This window comes from Grus americana, chromosome 5 (genome assembly GCF_028858705.1).
Source record: "Grus americana isolate bGruAme1 chromosome 5, bGruAme1.mat, whole genome shotgun sequence".
Taxonomy (NCBI): Eukaryota; Metazoa; Chordata; class Aves; order Gruiformes; family Gruidae; genus Grus; species Grus americana.
Window position 1 is genome coordinate 27,499,499 of NC_072856.1, and position 20,383 is coordinate 27,519,881.

The window sequence follows — 20,383 nt, forward strand, 5'->3', positions numbered from 1 at the left end:
AGTTATCTTACTTGTTTCTCAAATTTTTTTTGTGATAAGCAAGAGTGATGGGGTAGAAATTAGACATGTGAGAACTGATATGTCTGGCTGCTGGTAGTGTTATGTTTTGTGGTGCATTGGAAAGTTACTGAATCTCACTGCTTCAGAAACATTCAAGTCTCCTGAACTCTGAACAACTGTTTGGACAAAGTCTCCTTCATTCTGAAAGCTGTCTGTAGTTTGAAGAAGCATTCTTAAATCTGTTTACACTTGATTTGTGTTTTAAAGGTTAACCCTCATAGCTGCAGAGTTAGTATTGAAGTTCTTACTGTTACAGAGACCATACTTAAATGGAGCTGCTGAATGTGAGAATGTCTGCTGACTTTTTTCTTTAATTTTTATTTATTTTTCAGTAGTGACTGATTGAGCAGCTACATTGGGTTTAAATTGCTGTGAAAGTCTAGTATGGCATAGTTTAGTATCAGGTGTGCTTTTTCAAGGTGATAAATCTGAAAAAATATTGCTCCAGGAAGGATTCAGGTTGTTTTAGAACAGTGGTCTGGCTAGCTGTTCCTCAAATGAGAGCTTCTTAATGAGCCATCCTAAATGCTGTCAGGAAGCTGGGAAGGAGGGGACAGGTGTTATACTTTCTTGCATTCTTATAGTACAAGAGCACAGCACTCTGTGCTGGGAAATTGTTTAATTTCCATTCTATCACTCTGTGTTCCAGACCAGTAGAGCCAGAGTATTCATCTGTAATTCTGAACTTGTAGATCTGCCTTTTTTTTCAGCTTTGCTATGAAATTGCTCAAAAATCTGTATTTGTTAATAGCTTGACTGGAATCAATTTAATATTGGAGATCAGCTAGAATAAACTAGTTCACATTGCTATTGTGTACCCCTGGAGGGGTCAGCAGTGATGTTTGCTCCCTGGTATTTTGCAGAGAAGCAAATAATGCAATCGGACTTTCCAGTTGTATTAGTGAAGAGTGTATTGACTTTTTTGTTTGTTTCTTTTTCCCTTTTCCATAGGTTGTTCCAACAATTTTGGAGAAATTTAAAGAGAAGAAGCCTCAGGTAGTGCAGGCACTACAGGAGGCCATTGATGCAATCTTTCTTACAGTAAGTAAGAGTGACAATTTTCCCCTTGTCTGAGAATTGGTCTCTAGTTTTGATTTGCCTTTCTCTTACTTTACTGAAATTAATCTTTATCCAACACTGTAGACCACATTGCAGAACATCAGTGAAGATGTGTTGGCGGTGATGGACAACAAAAACCCAACAATTAAGCAGCAGACATCCCTTTTCATTGCAAGAAGCTTCCGTCACTGCACACCTTCTACTCTGCCAAAAAGCCTATTAAAACCTTTCTGTGCTGCACTTCTCAAGGTAAAGCAGGAGGAGTTGGTATTTCTCTGGCATTGACTCGAGCACTGTTGTTGTGAAGCATTGGATTGTTTTGGGAGAAAGACCCTTCTGGCAGTGCAAGGACTAAAGAGTTCTTGTGTGCTTTGTAGCCATCAGAGTCAGTTTTGAGTGATGTCAAACCTGAAGATGACTGTCAGTCATGGGAACAGTTCGGTCTCCTTTTTATTAGCTTCTCTGAAGCTGAAGACTCACCAAGTTTTATAATAGATTTAAGACAGTGATTTGTGACTATTAAACTTCTGGGCACTGTGCCACTTCTTGCAGACATCTCTAGCAAGCTTTTGTTGGAATGCCACATATCATTTACCATGAATAAAAGAACGATCATTGATTCACATACTGCAGTTACACTAGGCCATTTATCAGTGTAAACAATGTTGTATATTTTTTTTCATTGCAAAACAGCCCTTTCCCTGTTATGGGAAATATCCCTGGCTTAAAAAATGGAGATTTGAACAGAGTTGTAGAACTTCAAACTCCTTGTGAACTTTCATGGTGTTGCATTATCTATTAAAGCATGAAAGTTTACTGCCTTGTGTGAAATATCCAAAGATGGGAAACTGGCTATATCTGAGAAACAGTAGACTTGATCAGTATATAGAAAAACAAAAGTGAAAAACAACCTTTTTATTTTTGCAGTGGAATGTTAAGTATTATTCTGTAGTAGATGTAGATTTCTAAAAAGGAGAGGGGATTTATACAGAAGATGGATTTAAGAATCTGTTTAGATGTGAGCTGCAAGTCGTATAATACAAGTTGTCTTTCTCTGCAGCATATCAATGATTCTGCTCCTGAAGTAAGAGATGCTGGATTTGAAGCATTGGGCACTGCCTTGAAAGTGGCCGGAGAGAAAGCTGTGAATCCTTTTCTAGCAGATGTAGACAAACTAAAGCTTGATCGGGTGAGTTTGTTATCATAAATGTTGTAAAACAAATTCTCCATTTATCTATTTAAGATGCATCTTAGGCTAGAGAAGACTTAAGAGAATGATTTAGCTAATGACATTCAGCACACTTGAAAATTATTTTTTTTTACTCATTACTGACGTTGCAGAGAATCTGAAAATCTCTATTTCTTGCTAGATAGATTATCAAGCATCTTTTCTTTGACTTCCACTACCTAAAATGCATTAGTATGTTAACATCGCACCTTTTCATTCTTATATAAAGTATCTGGCTTCAAGGCTGTGTTATCTATGAGGTGGGTTGTGAGGTTTCATTTGGGGTTTTTTGTTGTTGTTTGTTGTATGTGGGATTTTGGTTGTTTTGGTTTTGAACACTTTCTCTGTTGTCTTGAAACAAAATTTAGGTGTTTGGGTCATAATCACATGGTCTAATTCTGTGTTACTAGGCAGGATTTTGTATTAAAGACTTACTTTCCAACAACAAAGTTTTCATGCTTTTGCATAAGCTAACAGGCTTGACTGAATGATGATTTTATAATTTAAGGTGCTAAGAATTAGTCTTTAGAGCATTTATAAGTATCGAGGGGAGTGTCAATGTTTTCTATGTGTATAAATACACTTAATTTTGAACTAGGAAAATTATTCTAGCAATATAGTGATGGCTGATGCCATTGGCTAACATTACTACTGTAAGGAACACAGAATAACAAAATTTTGTGAAGTAAACAACTCTTCACATTTTTTTTTTCTGCAGTATTCAAGTTTGAGCCACTGGTGTTGAAGGGATGCTGTACATCTGATTGTGGTAGTTAAACAGCTTTTTTTTCCTCTTTCCCTTTTTTTGTTTGTTTTGCTTTTTAACTGCTTGTCAGATTAAAGAGTGTGCTGAGAAGGTGGAACTGGTTTATGGTAAAAAGACAGGAGGAGCTGCTGAGAAAAAAGAAGGCAAGCCTGTTACTGGAAAGACCGCTGCCCTTTCAGGGACTGGTGGAGATAAAGAAGCAAAAGAGGCAGCAACCAAACCAGGACCACTGAAAAAAGCACCAGCTGTGAAGGTAAGAGAGATTGCCAAGAGGTTGTCTGATAATCAGAGTTGTCTGTGATTGCATCAAATTAGTTACTTATTGAAGGTGGCCTGTTGAATGTCTCCTTCCACTGAGGAATCACTGTCCTGTAGGAGTAGGTGAGCCCGACAACAAAAAGAATCTGGGACTTTCTGAGAATGTACATGATGAAATTTCAGTTTTTAATGATACAAAATGTCACTTACATCTTAATACCAAATTTTGGTATTCAAATAGTGATAGACCACTGGAGGCATTCAGAGGAGCCTCAGATGTTGTAACAATAATTTACTCTGTGGTGATATAGTAGTATTTGGCTGAAGTCAATGTATTTTCTTATAACTAGCAAGGTCACTACTTACGTGTGGAGTATTCTCTTCAATGTTGTTTTTAGTTTGTTACCGTAAGTAACTTGAACCATCAGCCTGTATTACTTCAAAATGATTATTTGGATTTTAAAAATTGACCTAAGTAGCACTATTGATAGTCTGTGTAATAGCCTGCTTATTTTTCCAGGTGGGAAGCCTGGAAATGAATAGTAGAATGTATCCTTTTTTTTTTTTTAAAGTGTAGCAGTACTCTTGTAGCCTGGAAAAGAGACACCAGTTGCAAGTTTAATATGCAATCAGTATCCACAGGAGAATATATGGAACCTTCACAAATACATACCTCTCTCCCTTTTCATCTTTCATTGTCTTGTGTGCCCCTGTTACTGTACGTGTTTCATAAAACCTGGTAGTCTGAAAGCAACATATGAATTAAGCTCTAGCATAAAACTTTCTTTGTCTGAAGCTGTTATGGTACTGGACATATATGTATTTTTTGACGTTAGAGTGTAAAGTTGGAAAACCAGCAGTTCTTCTGGTATCTGATGAACTAGAGACCTGTTTGATCTTGGTTAACCTGTCTGTTTCTTTTCTAGTCTGGGGGCCCACCCAAGAAAGGCAAACCAGCTGCAGCCGCAGGTGTGGGAGGTGCTGGGGCTAAAGGCAAGAAGGGTCCTGAGACCAAAGAAATATTTGAATCAGAGCTCTCAGTGAGTATTCCACTATTCTCTGAAATAGTCCTCTGTGTAAGTAGCTTTGGTTAGTCAGTTCTTCAGCTACTACAGAATTTTCACTGAAGTTGGGGGTTTTTTGTTAGGACAAGGGAAAGCAATACACTTAAATAAATGGAATTCATTACTGGTAAAATGGATGTTCAATATATTCTGATAAAGACAGTAACCAATAAATTATGCTAATGTAATAGGGTATATCATGTTGTCCCTGAACTAGGAACAGATGAAAAAAAGTAATGATGTGACTACTTTATATGTAATTTAGGATGCATGATTTGCTGAAGGTGTCTGGTATTAAAAGCCTGAGAATACAGTATTCTGGAGTTTACATGGAAATCTGAGATAGGATACAGTAATAATTAAACAAACTAATGCAAATTTATTCCATGCTGTTCATATTAAGTTACACATCAAGAAAATGATTGAATTCTGCATGTTAATTGAGCATCTACCTATTTTCTTGGTACGGAAGCAGGTAAACTAACCTATCTGTAGGTCAAACAGTAACAAAAAGCTATTAAAGCTTTGCTTACATGTATCTGCAAGGTTTTTTGGACTGTAGTTTTCATTCTAAGCGACACTCTAAAGACTACTTTTCTATTCCGTTTACATTGAGAGTTATACAGTAGAAAGTTAGTATACCATTCTGAAGGTGATACAGACACCAGTGAAACAAGGGAAGCTTTTATTATTTTTCATATACTAAATAACTTTAATTCTTCATTTTGCTAAAACGGATGTGGAAGATGTGTCTTCTCCCATCCACCCTTATCAACCACTGATTCATTGCTGTGCATGCTTAGTCAGACTTCATACAATATTATCTTGCAAATTTTAGGTTACATCTGCTTGATTCTAGAAGTAGCTAGTGGCTGCTCAGGATTATTTTTGACTGACTGCACATCTTATACTTCTCAGAGATTACTTTTCTGTTGTAGTACAGTTTAGCAGCTTTCTAAATTCTTAAGGCCCCTAAACTATAATCCATATAAAATCTTTCAATGTACAACAGAAAACTTCTCATATTTTATAAATGCACCACAGTGCAAAGATCATTCCAGTATATTACTTGTCCTTGAGGCTGCTGCCTTCCTCCAGAGGGGTGCAGTGGGGTGTTAACCTGTTTTTGATCTCTCTACAGATAGAAGTATGCGAAGAGAAAGCTGCTGCTGTCCTTCCAGCTTCTTGTATCCAACAGTTGGACAGTGGTAACTGGAAAGAAAGGCTTGCCTGCATGGAGGAGTTTCAGAAGGTAAGTTTGTAGCAGTTGATAAGAGAGGCAGGTAGGGAAAGAGAAAGAAAGCAATAATTTCTTCAGCTTTTTAGTCCTGGTAACTCTTTTAAGACATACCAGTAGTAGTGATATTTCAGCACTTCAGATGGGTTAAACAATACTTGCAAAAGACAAGTGGCTTATCTGATTTAAATTGGCTCTTATTCCATAACAATAGTGAAGTCTTTTAGTTTAATGTAGTTAGTTATGCTTTTGTCAAACATATTTGTATGTGCATTGAGGATGCATAGAGGTCTTTTTAAAGTGCTAAGTAATTCTAAAGCTTAATCTCAAAGATAACTAGGTTTAAACAAAAAGCGTTTTGCAATGACTGGGCAAAACCAGTTGTAAGGAAGTTCCTGCTCATTGCATGTTAGGAAGCAATTGATTACAATACTAAAATTTCAACTGGCAAATAGCTGATGTTTGAAGCCTTATATGGTACTAGCAGTCTTCACAGCTGGTGGCGAATGCTTCATGTAGTCACAAACAAAAAAAGCATCATGTGTCACTCAAATGTGAAGCCTGGCTTATTTTTCCATGGTATCTGTCATCAGACCTTTGAAAGTTCACATTGAAAAAGGCAGCAACTTGTCGATGTACAAATAGTTCATATCACTACACCATTACAGTTGTGACTGAGTTTTAAATATTTTAGTGGAAAAGGTGGCTAAGTTAAATTATGAAACTGTGACTAGCTAGACTGAAATGCTGCTGCAAAAGCCAGCTTTACTCAAATGTAAAGATGTTACAGTTTCAGTAGAATGGATAAGCCTAACAGCAAGTCTAAACAGTAATTTAGATTACATTCAGGCTTAATCTCTGCTCTGTAGTCAGCATTCCAGTGGGAAAAGTGCACAGTATACTTCCTTTTAAAAATAAAAATTTAAAAAGGCAGCTTGGAGTCAATTATTTTTTGCTTAGTAAACATTAAATTCCCAGGGCTGGAATGGTCAATAGTGGTTGTAAGGACACTTGTTAAAGAACATGCCATACTTTTATGGTAATCTGAACACTGTAGTTTTAAATGTTGGTTTAGTACCTGTCAAATAGGCTCCTTGTAAAAGTGGGTCTTGTAGTAACTCTCTTCAGGTAAGTTCTTATGCTGAGATTTTCTGCAACTTAGTTCAGTATTAAGAAAATATTTATAGGGTGTTTGAGGTAACTTGTGTGTTGAGTTTTGTATCACTTGTGACCTACTGGCTACCTTAATGTTTATCCTTTAGGCTGTTGAGCTTATGGAGAGAAGTGAAATGCCTTGCCAAGCTCTAGTAAGAATGCTGGCCAAGAAACCTGGTTGGAAGGAAACAAATTTTCAGGTAGTACACTATCCTTCAGTAACTAACAGTCCATTTTTGTTACTTAATGTGAGCTGTATTTCCAACTAAAAAGGTTGTAGGTGCATATATGTCATTGAATACAATTCTAGCATCATGACCACAGTTGTATCTGTAGTTAAAGAGAATATAAACTCTGAAAGTAGATTTTATTTCTGCTGACAGTTGAGACCTAGAGACAACATTTGAAAATACCTAGATGTACATTTATTCATGTGTGTGGATATGTGCATGTATGTGTATATATAAAGTTCTAAAAGTAGGTAACAGCTGCTCAATATTATTGTGTATAATATAGAGATATAGATCTATAATATAGATATCTATACATATCTATAATACAGATATTAAAAACATGTATTTGTGTGTATAATCACACAACCTTGTATGTGTGTATAAAATATGTATTTGTGTACATAAACATGTTTGTGTTCACACTCGTATATTCAAATGTGTATATACATTTCTGTGTGTATACACCCACAAATAGATACTTTATGTATACATTTGTGTTTACCCACAAATACATATATTTATTTTGTCATATATCTGTAAATATATAGAATAAAAAATTTGGTCTAAAATACATGAAGACATGAGTAACTTCCTTGCCTGTGTGGATGTTCCAGGTGATGCAGATGAAACTGCACATAGTTGCACTGATTGCACAGAAGGGAAACTTCTCCAAAACTTCAGCCCAGGTTGTGCTGGATGGGCTCGTAGACAAGGTTGGTGACGTGAAATGTGGGAGTAATGCAAAAGAAGCCATGACAGCAATAGCAGAGGCCTGTCAGTTGCCATGGACTGCTGAGCAGGTAAGCAAGCAGCAACGGTATTCTTCCAGTAAATAAAATCCAAAATACTATGTGGGGTATTCTTCCAGTCAGAGGAGTAAATCCTAAATCTCTGATTTTTCTCTGTTGCCTAAAGGTGATTTGTTTGCTCTCAAGGTACCTCCTAAGGCAGAAGTTAAATACAAGTTCCTCCAAAAGAGGAAATAATGACTAGTAAATTAGTATTTTGTTGAAATAATGCCAAAGCAGGTACACATCCATAATAAAGGAATGTCTGGCTGCCTTTAAGTACTTCATGAACTTCTGGTTCACTTCATTTGAAATCATAGTCTGCTACAGTGACACAACAAATTTTTCCTCACATGTTACCCTAGCTGTTTCTGTTTACTTGCAATGCCCTGTGTTTTTTGCAGGTGACTTCACTCCTTTATTACACTGCTTTGTCACCTGGTTTGCCAGTTTAAAATTTACACTTAACTCTCTTCTGTTGCAGGTTGTGGCTATGGCTTTCTCTCAAAAGAATCCTAAAAACCAGTCAGAAACTTTGAACTGGCTTTCAAATGCAATTAAAGAGTTTGGCTTTTCTGGGTATGTCTTTTGAGTAAATTGCTAAGAGAAACTTGAATGAAAATGTTTCTAATCTAGGCCTAAGAATCTGTTCTTCTCTGTCAAATTGATCTGAAGAGCATGGCTGCAAGTGCATCTGAACTCTTGTTCCTAACTCTGGTGCTAGCTCTGTCAGGTGCTCTTCTAGCTCTAAATGTATAAATGAAAGTATCTGACAGGCTAGGGTACTATTACACTACTAGATGCTTAATTCATTCTCAGCCTTCTCTGAAGAGCATTTTTCTTAAACTTTGTATACTATAGGAGAGGACTGGGCGAGGAGCTGTGGTATTGCATATCTGTTGTTCCCATTCTACTTGGATACACTTGCACCCAGGGGATGACTACATTTTATAGTTTAAAAAACCAAAACCTGACAGCCTACAGAAGAATACATACCAGCATACTTATTGCTCGCCTTAGGAGAGATTTTGAGGCTGATAACAGGATGAAGTTTTAGCCAACAAAGTAGCTGTTATTGCATCTGGCACTGTGAGGGTAGGAAATGGATTCTCCATCAGAACCAGGGATAGCATTCCTTAATTATTAATCACTAGTCTCTTAACTGAATGTGGTCAAGCATATGTAATACAGTTTACTCCTGAAAACAAAATTTCTAAACAGTTAAGACTTCAAATATTAATTTGACTACTTGGGCAGTTACTATGCCTGTCTAAGTTGTTTCACAGCTATTAAATGGATAATTACATTGATTTAAGTCTGGAAAACAAACTGTTCAATAAATTCCCCAAAACCTATGTATTTCCAGCAGGGTAATCTATGTGTAGATATGATACTAGAACAGCAGTGTCTGAGGCTGCACAAAGGAAGCTTCTGTGATTGCCTGTTTTCTCATCTATTGAATTCAGTGATGGTATAGAAGATTCAATAATGTAAACTTTCTTTCTCTTGTAAACTTCTTTTTGAAATTTATGCCTCTTTCTGGAAGGTCATGAGACAGAATAACAAAGAAAAAACCCCTCTCCTTTAATATGTAGCCATATATCAGGTGTTTAAAATGATTGTAGGACTGAAATCCTGAGATGAGTCTAGAATCCTGTGAGTGATGTGGTTTAAGAAACTTTCCAGCTGTAATAATAGTAGTCTTTAATAAATTATTTTGTTTACTGTATTGATTTTCCTAGTAGGCTATTCCTCAAACTGGTATCTTTCAGTAGTTATTTAGATAGCTACCATCTACACTGTACCTGTGATATTATAAGTGCAAATATCTTCTGCTTGTAAGTTAGTTGTATGAATCTTTTCTTGGCGCTTTTTTTTTTAAGCATATTGTGATGACTTTTTTCCTTGTTGGTGCTTTCCGCATTGTGTTTTACTTAGGGAAGATATCTTTTTCCCACAGACTGAATGTCAAAGCTTTCATCAGTAATGTGAAGACAGCTCTTGCTGCGACTAACCCAGTGAGTAAATTTAGAATTTTAGTCCTGAATTGTTATCAATCCTTAATTTGAAGACTGAGTGCTTTTATCCTCTTTCTGACAGGCTGTAAGGACTTCGGCCATTACCTTGCTGGGAGTCATGTATCTTTATGTGGGACCTCCTTTGCGAATGTTTTTTGAGGATGAGAAGCCAGCCCTTCTCTCCCAGATAGATGCAGAATTTGAAAAGGTATGAAGTGTAGCTCTCTTACTACCAAGTATCATTAAAACTACTTGGAAACTTCAGTAGCTGGAATATGTAGGTAATATTGTGGTCTAACCTGTGTTTTTGTAGGTGAATCAGACTTTTTTAAGACAGCTCACCAAAGCAGGTGCAAACTCATTATGTCTAGCTATGTCAATAGTCACTTTTTTCATGATGAACTTCAAAAGTTTCTTGTTTTGTTTGAATAGTCTAATGTTTTAGAAGTCTGTCACCCTGAGACAGCGCATTCATATCCTGCAAGTGCTTTTATTATTAATGTCAAATGAAAAACTGTAAAATAGCTATTTCTGATTTTTGTGTTGCATGCAGATGCAAGGGCAGACAGCACCAGCCCCAACTCGTGGCATTTCCAGGCACAGTGGGGGAGGTGGGGATGATGGTGAGGAAGAGGAACAGGAGGATATTGGGAACGATGTTGTGGATCTCTTGCCAAGAACAGATATTGGGTAGGTTTGGATTCTACAACCTGAAGATGTACTTCCACTGTAATTCAAAACTTTCTGTTTATAAACACTTTCTAAGCAGAAATCTGTGATGTTCAAACACTCAAATACAATTAACTAAGAAAATGGGCTTTTCACCCTTTTTATCTTACAGTGATAAAATCACAGCTGAACTAGTGTCTAAGATTGGGGACAAAAACTGGAAGATCAGAAAGGAAGGTCTAGATGAAGTAACAAGCATAATAAATGATGCTAAGTTCATACAGCCAAACATAGGAGAACTTCCAGCTGCTTTGAAGAGTCGTCTCAATGACTCCAATAAAATCTTGGTATGTTATTCAAAATCCTCTTTCAGCTGTTTCCAGTTTAGAGCTTAAGACAAACTATTTATCATTTCTGAACCTTGCTTATTACAGTCTGTTACAATGTCATGAAATTAACAGTTGGAAAACAGTGAATTGTGTATTTCTAGATCGTATGTTGGCCTATTTTTAAAATATTTGCCTTTTGGTTTTGCTTTGTATTTAAAAAAAAAAGTCTTCAAAAAAGGGAAAAATCTACCTCTACTCTGAATGTAATGTAAGCAAATCTAAACAAAGAGATGAAAACCCCAAAATGAAGTTTGAATAACTGCTTTGCTTGTGACAAGTGTCCCATTGTTTGAAACTATTTTTAGTTGAATTTTAATTTACTCATAGATAAAAATTATTTCTATATTCTGTGTGATGAATTTGAAGTCTGGAATAGATATCATTGAGCAGACATTCTAAAGTAAAAGTCTAGCTGTACAGCAGTGTTACTTTTCCCCATATGACTTGGACTTTTGTGCATATGGCTGTAACAGTGTTTTATTCAAAGCCTTTTTGTTTGTGTGCAGGTGCAACAAACACTGAGCATTCTTCAGCAGCTAGCAACAGCAATGGGCCCCAATATCAAACAGCATGTGAAAAATTTGGGCATTCCTGTCATTACAGTCCTAGGAGACAGTAAGGTAGGACACTCATCAAGATCTTTCCTTTTTTGCTGCTCGCTATCTGAGCTGCGCCTGAGACTAACTATTGCTGCTTGGACTTGCTTTTAAGAGGTGGATGGTAATTAAAACTTCTTTGGAAACTTTTTTGAAAGGTTCTTGCCTAAGTGACAACTTACTATCCAAATATGAGTGTGTGCCTGAATATATATTCTGCCTAAGATGTATTCTTCTGCTTGTAAATAAACCTACTCAGTGTCATAATTGAGCTTTTAAATGAAATGTGGTGACTGTATGCATACTTCTAGTCCTGAAAATACACCATGTTAGACACTTACCAGGTTTGCTTGTAGAACTTCGGTTCTTTTAGAGTATTAGTGTGAATTCCAGTGCACATTGTTGTTATGTCACTCTGTAGGAGACCTTTGAACTGTAGGTAGAAACAGGCTATGCACAACTGACACTGAAGCTTGTATAATGTCAGTGTCGAACTTGTCAGGATGCTATGTCAAAATCAAAGCTGGGACCATGGGAAAGAGCTATTTGAAGCAGTGGGGGAAAGCGGCTTGAGAAGATGCCAATGTCTTGTGCCAAAGTCACAGGCAGTTATCAGAGGTGGCATACTTCAGATGTCTCTACTCTGAATGTCAGTAGGAAAAAGAGCAGAATCTGGATCTACCTGTCCCAAGCAATGGAAGGACTAAGATTGGTCCTAGGGCTAGATGAAAATGCTTAATTCAAATTTTCTCTTTAAGAGTGTTAAAGAACTGAGATTTTATGCGACTAAGTTGGATTCTTCTAATCAACAACTATCATGAGGGAAGAGCAAGCTCCCTTCAGTTCCAAGTACATGGTTTAAGGATAAGACCAATTGTGATTAACTTGTACTGTTACTAAAATGCATAATACCAGTGTTACTTGTAAACACTGTAATGCTGACAGAGTATTGTATACTCATTCAAACATTGCTACAGAAGTAACTTTTTTTTAATGTATAGCAAGATTTACCTAGTTTATCCAATTACTGGAGTTTTTGAAGATGAGGAGGATCCTTTTTGGGCCCTATTTTGAAATGTTGATAATGGACCCACTGAATAGTTGAGAAAAATCAACAGCTTGTAGCATGAGTGAAGACAAATTAAGTTTGGGTGATGGGAACCAAGGCCTCAAGAGAGACTGATGAGCATCTATTTACTTGCAGCGCGTGATTTTTTTTTATCTTTTCCTCAATGAGATTAAAGATTGGACAAGTTATTTGCAAGGATGCTTACTTTTTATTTAGGTACATGCCTGGATATTACCTTTGTATTTCAAATTGATTCATACTAAAACTAAATTAGTCTGTTACATTATCAGCTTGCCTCAGAAATTCACTGTAGTCAGAGACACATATGTATGCAATCATGTCTATACTGATAATGTTTTGAAGAGCTATGGCTGTTAAGTATTCTGTCTGACTTCTCATAACTTTACATAGCTGCTTCAAAAAAGGGTGCTGTTCTAAATTTTGCTTTCAGAAAAAAAAACCCCTCTACTGAAGATAGAAATTGGTAGGAGTTAGAGGGCTCCCCTGTTCCTGATTTGACTTTTGCTTGTGTGTCCTAAATAAGTGTGCCCTAATAACAGGTTTAATAACCCACTTGCCTTGATTTATGAATGTGCTAAGTCTAATTTAAGCATTGGATAAATCACTAACCTTATTCTTTGGCTTGTTTGAGAATTAGGAGACTCCCAAAATTCTCATCAATGAATGGTAGCAGGTACAAAATCTTTTTAAAGATACCTTTTGTCCCTCTTTATTAAACTTATTTTTTTAAATGATGGTAGATAAGCATAGTGGCTGATAAGGTGATTTCTGCAGCTGATACCATCACTAAAACTAAATTCTTCTGAATCTTAGACTTCTCAAGCAGTGAAGAAAAATAGAGATTTCAAAGCCTGTGATGTAGAAGGTTTTTCCTTTCATGGGAAAGATGAATCTATTGCCTCTTCTGTTGTAATCTTCTGACCCCTCTTTAGGATCATTCGTCTTAAATCTTGTTCTTGCTACAGAATAACGTTCGTGCTGCTGCACTAGCAACTGTGAACGCCTGGGCTGAGCAAACTGGCATGAAAGAGTGGTTGGAAGGGGAAGACCTGTCTGAGGAGCTCAAAAAGGAAAATCCTTTCCTAAGACAAGAGGTTGGCTTCTGTTAAGTAAACTTCTTATGTGTGTCTAATCAAAATAACCTTACTTGCTATGGACTATGTTTATCTGTGCAGACTGAAATGACGCAATGCTATGGTTACATGGGTAAACAAGTAGCTGTGTCTTCATACTGACATAAAATTGTTAAACCTTAAAAGGCTAATAGCAAGCTTTCTTCCTGCATGATAGCTGTCATTCAGATTTCAGTGCCTCCAAAATGAAACTTTTTTTCTGTTTTGATCAGTATTTTAAGAGCTAGTGTGTTTTCCCTCAAATTAGCCACATAGTAATGAAGACCAGCTCAAACATATTATTGCCTTCTCTTCATTTCTGAAATTCTGATGTTGTTTTCAAAAGGAAGAAACAACCTGTGCAGTCTTAAGAAACCAGGCTCCAAGTTAAGATAGATGCTTCTAACATACTGTACTTAATTATTTTTTTCTCATTGCTGACATGAAAGTTGATGTTGGTTAAGAATATTTGTCTGAACAAAGGTTGGGGTGGGGGCTTTTCTCTACTCACATAGAGGTATGCGAAGGACTACTATTCAGGCTGTTGTTGCCTGACAGATCACTGTGAGCGCTTCTTCAAAAACTTTTAAAATAAAATTTTCTTTTAGCTTCTTGGTTGGCTGGCTGAGAAGTTGCCTACCCTCCGCTCTGTTCCTTCTGACCTACTCTTTTGTGTGCCTCACCTGTACTCCTGCCTTGAAGATCGAAATGGGGATGTGCGTAAAAAGGCACAGGATGCCCTGCCATTCTTTATGATGCATCTTGGCTTTGAGAAGATGGCGAAAGCTACCGGCAAGCTGAAGGTATTTCTGTCACTAAGATTAGATAACATGACCTTGAACAAGTGGATATTAACAAGTCACACTCACAATCTCATAATATGTTGTCTTGAGTCATGTAAGCTTGTCTGCATTGAACACTTTTCAGTCCCCTAAAATACTATCAGGAGGCTGTGAGTTAGAGCTTTCTTTGCTTCAGAAAGACTATGGGCTAGCAAAGGTTAATCACTTCAGGAGCTTGATGTTTATTCACTCTGCTTTTCTTCTGAAAAAATTTACCTGCAGACAGCTTCCATACCAGTTACTGTCCAACTGTAAGCCTTTGAACATATGCTTTAAGATGGCTTCTAGCAATTCGGTGTATCGTATAGACCCTTGAGTGCTGAATCATTGTTAGGGCACTCCATTAATGTCATAGGACGTCTCACCTAGAACAAATTGCTGGTTCACGTGTTTCCCATAGGTCTTGGAGAAGAAACTTAATAGAAGGGTGTTTTTATCTCTCAACAGAAATATCTGAAAACATTTAAGATAAATGTCCTGGGAGATGCTAAACAGAGAATAGTTTGTTTCAAACTACTGTTATTTTCTTGTTTGTGGCATGTATTGGTAATCAGTATCACTAATCTTTCAAACTTTATCACTTCCCTCCCTCCCACCCCCCTGTTCTCTAGCCAACTTCCAAAGACCAGGTACTGGCCATGCTTGAGAAAGCCAAAGCCAACATGCCAGCCAAACCAGCTCCTCCTGCTAAAGCATCTTCCAGAGTGGTAGGGGGAGCAGCTCCAGCCAAATTCCAACCTGCATCAGGTAACCTCTTGTACATTCTGGGAAATGACTGAGAAAAGGGTTGGTTCTGCAGTTTTTTGACATAAGAGGAAGAAACATACTTAGCAGGAGGAGAGGAATTCAGCATGGTTGGGGTTACAAATAGCAGCGTGATCTAGTGAGTTCCATCTGCAGTTCTGGTCTTATTTGCAGTTGAGTCACCTTCCAATGTAGGAGAGGTTTGGTTTTTTTTTTTTTCCTTAACACACAACCTTCTGTCAGCTGCTCTTTGAAAACACCTACTTGGTATTGAGGCTAAAACCCATGGACTAGTGGGTTGTTGGGGTTTTTTGGTTTTTTAGTATTAATCTGATTTTAACACAACACTTCCTAAAATGTTTTCACATGAATTTTTATCTGGACTATTTCCTCAGTATAATTCACTGTGGGGCTACCAGAATGCTTGTGCTGACACAAGAGAGAGAGTAATGGGACTAGGGGACAAGTGATTTGAAGAAGCAGTCCTACTTTATCTCTCTGCTGGGGCTAGTTTGCTTCCTCAAACTGGGTGCAGCTACAGCTCTGGACGTTAGCCTGCACAGTGTATGTGGGTTTGCGTTTTTAAATTCTTTTGATAATGACAAATTTGCTAACATATTATGATCTTAATTGTGCAAACTTTGTTTGCTAACATGGAACTTACGGGACTTCTTTTATGTGTCTAAAATCCTCAGACCTCTGTGTGATAAGTGTATTGTATCCATGAACAGTGTTTTTTCTGTCCTAAGAATGGAAAACTGTGCTGACCTAAAATGGGTTTGTTGGTAATTTGAAAAGGTCTATTGTTTTTCCAGCACTTGCTGAAGATTCAGGGTCCAATACCATGGAATCCAAGCCTGATCCCAAAAAAGCCAAAGCAGGAGGAGCCTCCTCTAAAGCTAAGGTATGTTGATTTCATTTTGTATAAAATCAGTTCTATGAAGTTAATGGCTGTAGCTCGTTAACATATTATAGATAGAAGAGCCTAACCCCTGTTAGGGACTGCTTTTACTGAGAATCTTTACGCTTGTCTGAGTTCTGAAGTGACAAGTGTTCCCATATCACTCACTCAACCACTACTTTTTTCATTACCTATTTAATTCTTAGTCTACGTTGTCAAAAATGCAGTCCTGTGAGCAGTTCAGTCCATGTTCTAAATCTGTTTGGCCTCCTTGATTTCATGCTGTTGAGAGGTAATTCTTACTATTGCAGCTCCAGTGTTATACTTTGAACAGTAATTTTTGAACCCACGTATCAAAAAAAATTCATAGCTCCTTTACAGTATGATGGGTAAAATGTTCTCAATCACAAGTGCAAAAAGGGAAGGAACATGCTTAAATAATAATAATAATCTCAAATGATCACATTTAAATTTGTGGTTATGTTTTTCTGTTTTGTGTTGCTGTAATTCTTTTTGTTGTTAATTGCACAGTTTGTCCTATGTGTATAACCAAAACCCCAAATTGTTCTACAGTCCCATTGCTTCCACTGTCTAAAGTTGTGCTGTAATGAGAACATTTGATGTAGATTCAGATTCATGGCAGGAATGAACAAACAAACCTTGAAGGATGTTTGAGATTTGCCTAATTTGATGTATTCTTCTGTCAAAACTCTGATGCTCGAGTTAATATCTCTACTGTGAGTACGTTAAAAGGTTTGGAATGGTAACTCTTAGGAGTAAATAGCTAACAACAAAGCCTCTTTTGTGGCTTATTTACAGCAGTCAGATGTTAATAGCAGTATGTCCAAGGGTAATACCAGCCTGTCCAAAGCTAATACAAGCCTCAGCAAAGGCAGTACCAGTCTGACAAAAAGCAAATCTATCAAACAGGTACCACATTGGGTTTTAGGGATGTGTGTGGGTGACTAGCACACTGTTTGAGTGATGTGTCATTATTTCACAAGGTACTACTGCTCACACTGTCATGGGTATTGCTTCCACAGCAGCAGAGCACATACTTTTAAAATTCTAATCAACATTATTCTTCTAGCTTCTCTCTGGCTCTTGTACACATGGGCAGCATGAGGTTGGCTGGTATCTAATGCTTGCAATTGCTGGGACTGAGGCGTATATGTGTTTTGCATTGCCTGTTAATACCTTGCTTTTTTTTCAGGGTGTACAGGGGAAGAAAGTGCTAAGCAAGCCTAATTTGAAGGAAGATGATGATAAATCAGGTCCTATTTTTATCATAGTCCCAAATGGGAAAGAACAGAGGATGAAAGATGAGAAAGGTCTGAAGGTGAGAAAAATCTGAATGTATTCACAAGTTTTAAAGGAGTGTGGTTTTTAATGCATTGTTTTAGCTTTTAATTTAGAATTAAACACACTGTGGCATGAAAGTGCTAGTCATGTCTGTTCCTTGGATTGATTATCTAGTTCTTCAGGTGACTTTCACAGACCAATATCTGGTTTGTTGTGGTGTTTCTTTTCTGATTTCCAAATTTTCTGCATTTATACACTCTCATAAAAGCCAAAGGCCTTTTTACAGCTTCCAAGAGATGGTCTTCAGTTGTGAAATATCATCAAGTTTTTACCTGAAAACACTCAACTAATTTCAATTCTAGAATACATTGTAAATGCTTTAATACACACATTTTGAACAGTCCTGCTTATCAAGCTTGTCTTTGGTAGGGAAATTCTGTTACTTAAACCATGGATGTTATTTGTAACTTGCTAGTAAATAAGCCTATCTATAGTTTAAAAACAAGCACTGTAAGTGATAATAATAGAGATAATTGCTTAAAGATAACTACTCCACATAGAATTTTTCATGTAAGTCAAGGTGAGCAAACCACTGAATTTTTCCCATTACTTGTTGATAACGAGAAGACTTTGAAAACAGATTATAAAGCAGAATTAAAAGGGATGCAATTTGCAGCTTCTTTCAGGAAGAAAAGGTGTTACTTACTTTGAGTTCCAAATGCTGTCTTTTACAGGTGTTAAAGTGGAATTTCACTACTCCCCGTGATGAATATATTGAGCAGCTAAAAACTCAGATGTCTACTTGTGTGGCCAAATGGCTGCAGGATGAGATGTTTCATGCAGACTTTCAGCACCACAACAAGGCACTGGCTGTTATGATTGAGGTGAGTCTGGACCTGTGGTAGTAGGTGATGTTGTAGAGAATTATTATTCTGTGCTATGAAAGATTCTGTTTGAATTAAAATCAAATAGGAATTCCCCAAGTAGCCAAGGGTCACTGTTCTGTGAAGTTGAAGCCTTAACATATATAGAAATAATTTTTAGAGGAACGATAAAGATGGTATTAATATTGTTTCTTGGGAGAAGGGAAAATTTCCTCACTGGAGACTTCTCTTAGAACTTCAGAAAGCTGTGTAAGTTAAAAGTGAGTACTTATGATTCTAGGAATCAACCAATAAAGGTAGACCATCTTATCAGGCATAGCTTTTCCTTATTCTCTGCTCTTTCCTTGAACAGTGTGTTTCATTTTGCACAACCTCTTTTTTTTTCTTTTTTTCTTTTTTTTTTTCTTTCAAGCACTTGGAGATTGAAAAAGATGGAGTCATTAGCTGCCTGGATCTGATCTTAAAATGGCTTACCCTGCGGTTCTTTGATACCAACACAAGTGTTTTGATGAAAACACTTGAATACCTGAAATTGCTTTTCAATTTGCTGAGTCAAGAAGAGTATCACCTTACTGAAAATGAAGCATCCTCTTTCATACCATATCTTATCCTAAAGGTATGGTTCACTTTGCAGAAACTAGCCTTATTTTTCATGAGGAATATAGCAGGATGCCATCAAACACTGTAATATGTTAATTCCAAATATATTGTGAATGGAGTTAAATCTGGTTGGTGGCTGGTCACAAGTGGTATTCCCCAAGGCTCCATATTGGAGCCAGTTCTGTTTAGTATCTTTATCAGTGATCTGGACAAGGGGATCCTGTGCACCCCCAGTAAGTTTGCAGACAACACCACGTTGTGTGGGAGTGTTGATCTGCTTGAGGGTAGGAAGGCTCTACAGAGAGGTCTGGACAGGCTGGATCGATGGGCCAAGGCCAACTGTATGAGGTTCAGCAAGGCTCAGTGCTGGGTCCTGCACTTGGGTCACAGCAACCCCATGCAACACTACAGGCTTGGGGAAGAGTGGCTGGAAAGCTGCCTGGTGGAAAAGGGCCTGGGGGTGTGGGTCGACAGCCAGCTGAATGTGAGCCAGCAGTGTTCTCAGGCAGCCAGGTGGGACCAGCAGGACTAGGGAAGTGATCGTCTCCCTGTACTCGGCACTAGTGAGGCCATACCTCAAGCGCTGTGTTCAGTTTTGGAACCCTCACTACAAGAAAGATGTTGAGGTGCTGGACTGTGTCCAAAGAAGAAGCTGGTGGATGGTCTGATTTCAATTAGGAAAAGTTTCTTCACCGAAAGGGTTATGAAGCACTGGAATCAGGCTGCCCAGGGAAGTGGTTGAGTCACCATCCCTGGAGGTATTTAGAAGACGTGTAGATGTGCTCAGGGACATGGTTTAGTGGTGGACTCGGCAGTGCTAGGTTAACAATTGGACTCTTATGATCTTAAGGGTCTTTTCCAGCCTAAGTGATTCTATAATTCTATATTGCATATTTGCCTTTAAAAGACATTGACCAGAGAGGATTTTTGCATTGAGAGTTATTCTGTCTTTCCTAACATTATTTAGACTAATTGACAGTATCATGAGACTGTTTAAAATATTCTGTATTTCTTCCCCTCTTTTTTCAACTTTTGCACTAGGTAGGAGAACCGAAAGATGTCATCCGCAAGGATGTACGTGCCATTCTGAACAGGATGTGTCTCATCTATCCAGCCAGCAAGATGTTCACTTTCATCATGGAGGGGACAAAATCCAAAAACTCAAAACAGCGTGCAGGTGGGAAATGGCATGATGAACTGGGCAATTGCAAAGTACTTGAAATTGCTTTGGTTTCCATCTTGAAAAACCCAGCATAATGTTTGGCGGAATGTGAGATTTGCCTACGTATAGCATTTTATGTAAATGCTTGTAAGTGTTTAAAGGATCAGATTGTAAAGTAATATAATCTTGCTTTTTATTTTTGGTGTCTTTGTACCTTCCAAAGATG

The 20,383-nt window shown here is 37.5% G+C and overlaps 1 protein-coding gene across 3 annotated transcripts in view; it reads left to right on the top strand.

The window, feature by feature from the left end:
* CKAP5 (cytoskeleton associated protein 5) overlaps positions 1–20,383 on the top strand; it is a 53,683-nt gene that overhangs the window by 18,515 nt on the left and 14,785 nt on the right. For all 3 annotated transcript variants that reach the window (XM_054826361.1, XM_054826364.1, XM_054826363.1), the window contains exons 10-31: positions 1,012–1,101; positions 1,204–1,368; positions 2,180–2,308; positions 3,184–3,366; positions 4,298–4,411; positions 5,577–5,687; positions 6,935–7,027; positions 7,675–7,860; positions 8,333–8,427; positions 9,809–9,866; positions 9,949–10,074; positions 10,420–10,556; positions 10,708–10,882; positions 11,431–11,544; positions 13,576–13,704; positions 14,331–14,525; positions 15,176–15,311; positions 16,124–16,212; positions 17,423–17,548; positions 18,246–18,395; positions 18,808–19,011; positions 20,037–20,172. In XM_054826361.1, coding sequence (XP_054682336.1) covers positions 1,012–1,101; positions 1,204–1,368; positions 2,180–2,308; positions 3,184–3,366; positions 4,298–4,411; positions 5,577–5,687; positions 6,935–7,027; positions 7,675–7,860; positions 8,333–8,427; positions 9,809–9,866; positions 9,949–10,074; positions 10,420–10,556; positions 10,708–10,882; positions 11,431–11,544; positions 13,576–13,704; positions 14,331–14,525; positions 15,176–15,311; positions 16,124–16,212; positions 17,423–17,548; positions 18,246–18,395; positions 18,808–19,011; positions 20,037–20,172 — 2,941 coding nt within the window. The remainder of the gene's footprint in view (positions 1–1,011; positions 1,102–1,203; positions 1,369–2,179; positions 2,309–3,183; positions 3,367–4,297; positions 4,412–5,576; positions 5,688–6,934; positions 7,028–7,674; positions 7,861–8,332; positions 8,428–9,808; positions 9,867–9,948; positions 10,075–10,419; positions 10,557–10,707; positions 10,883–11,430; positions 11,545–13,575; positions 13,705–14,330; positions 14,526–15,175; positions 15,312–16,123; positions 16,213–17,422; positions 17,549–18,245; positions 18,396–18,807; positions 19,012–20,036; positions 20,173–20,383) is intronic.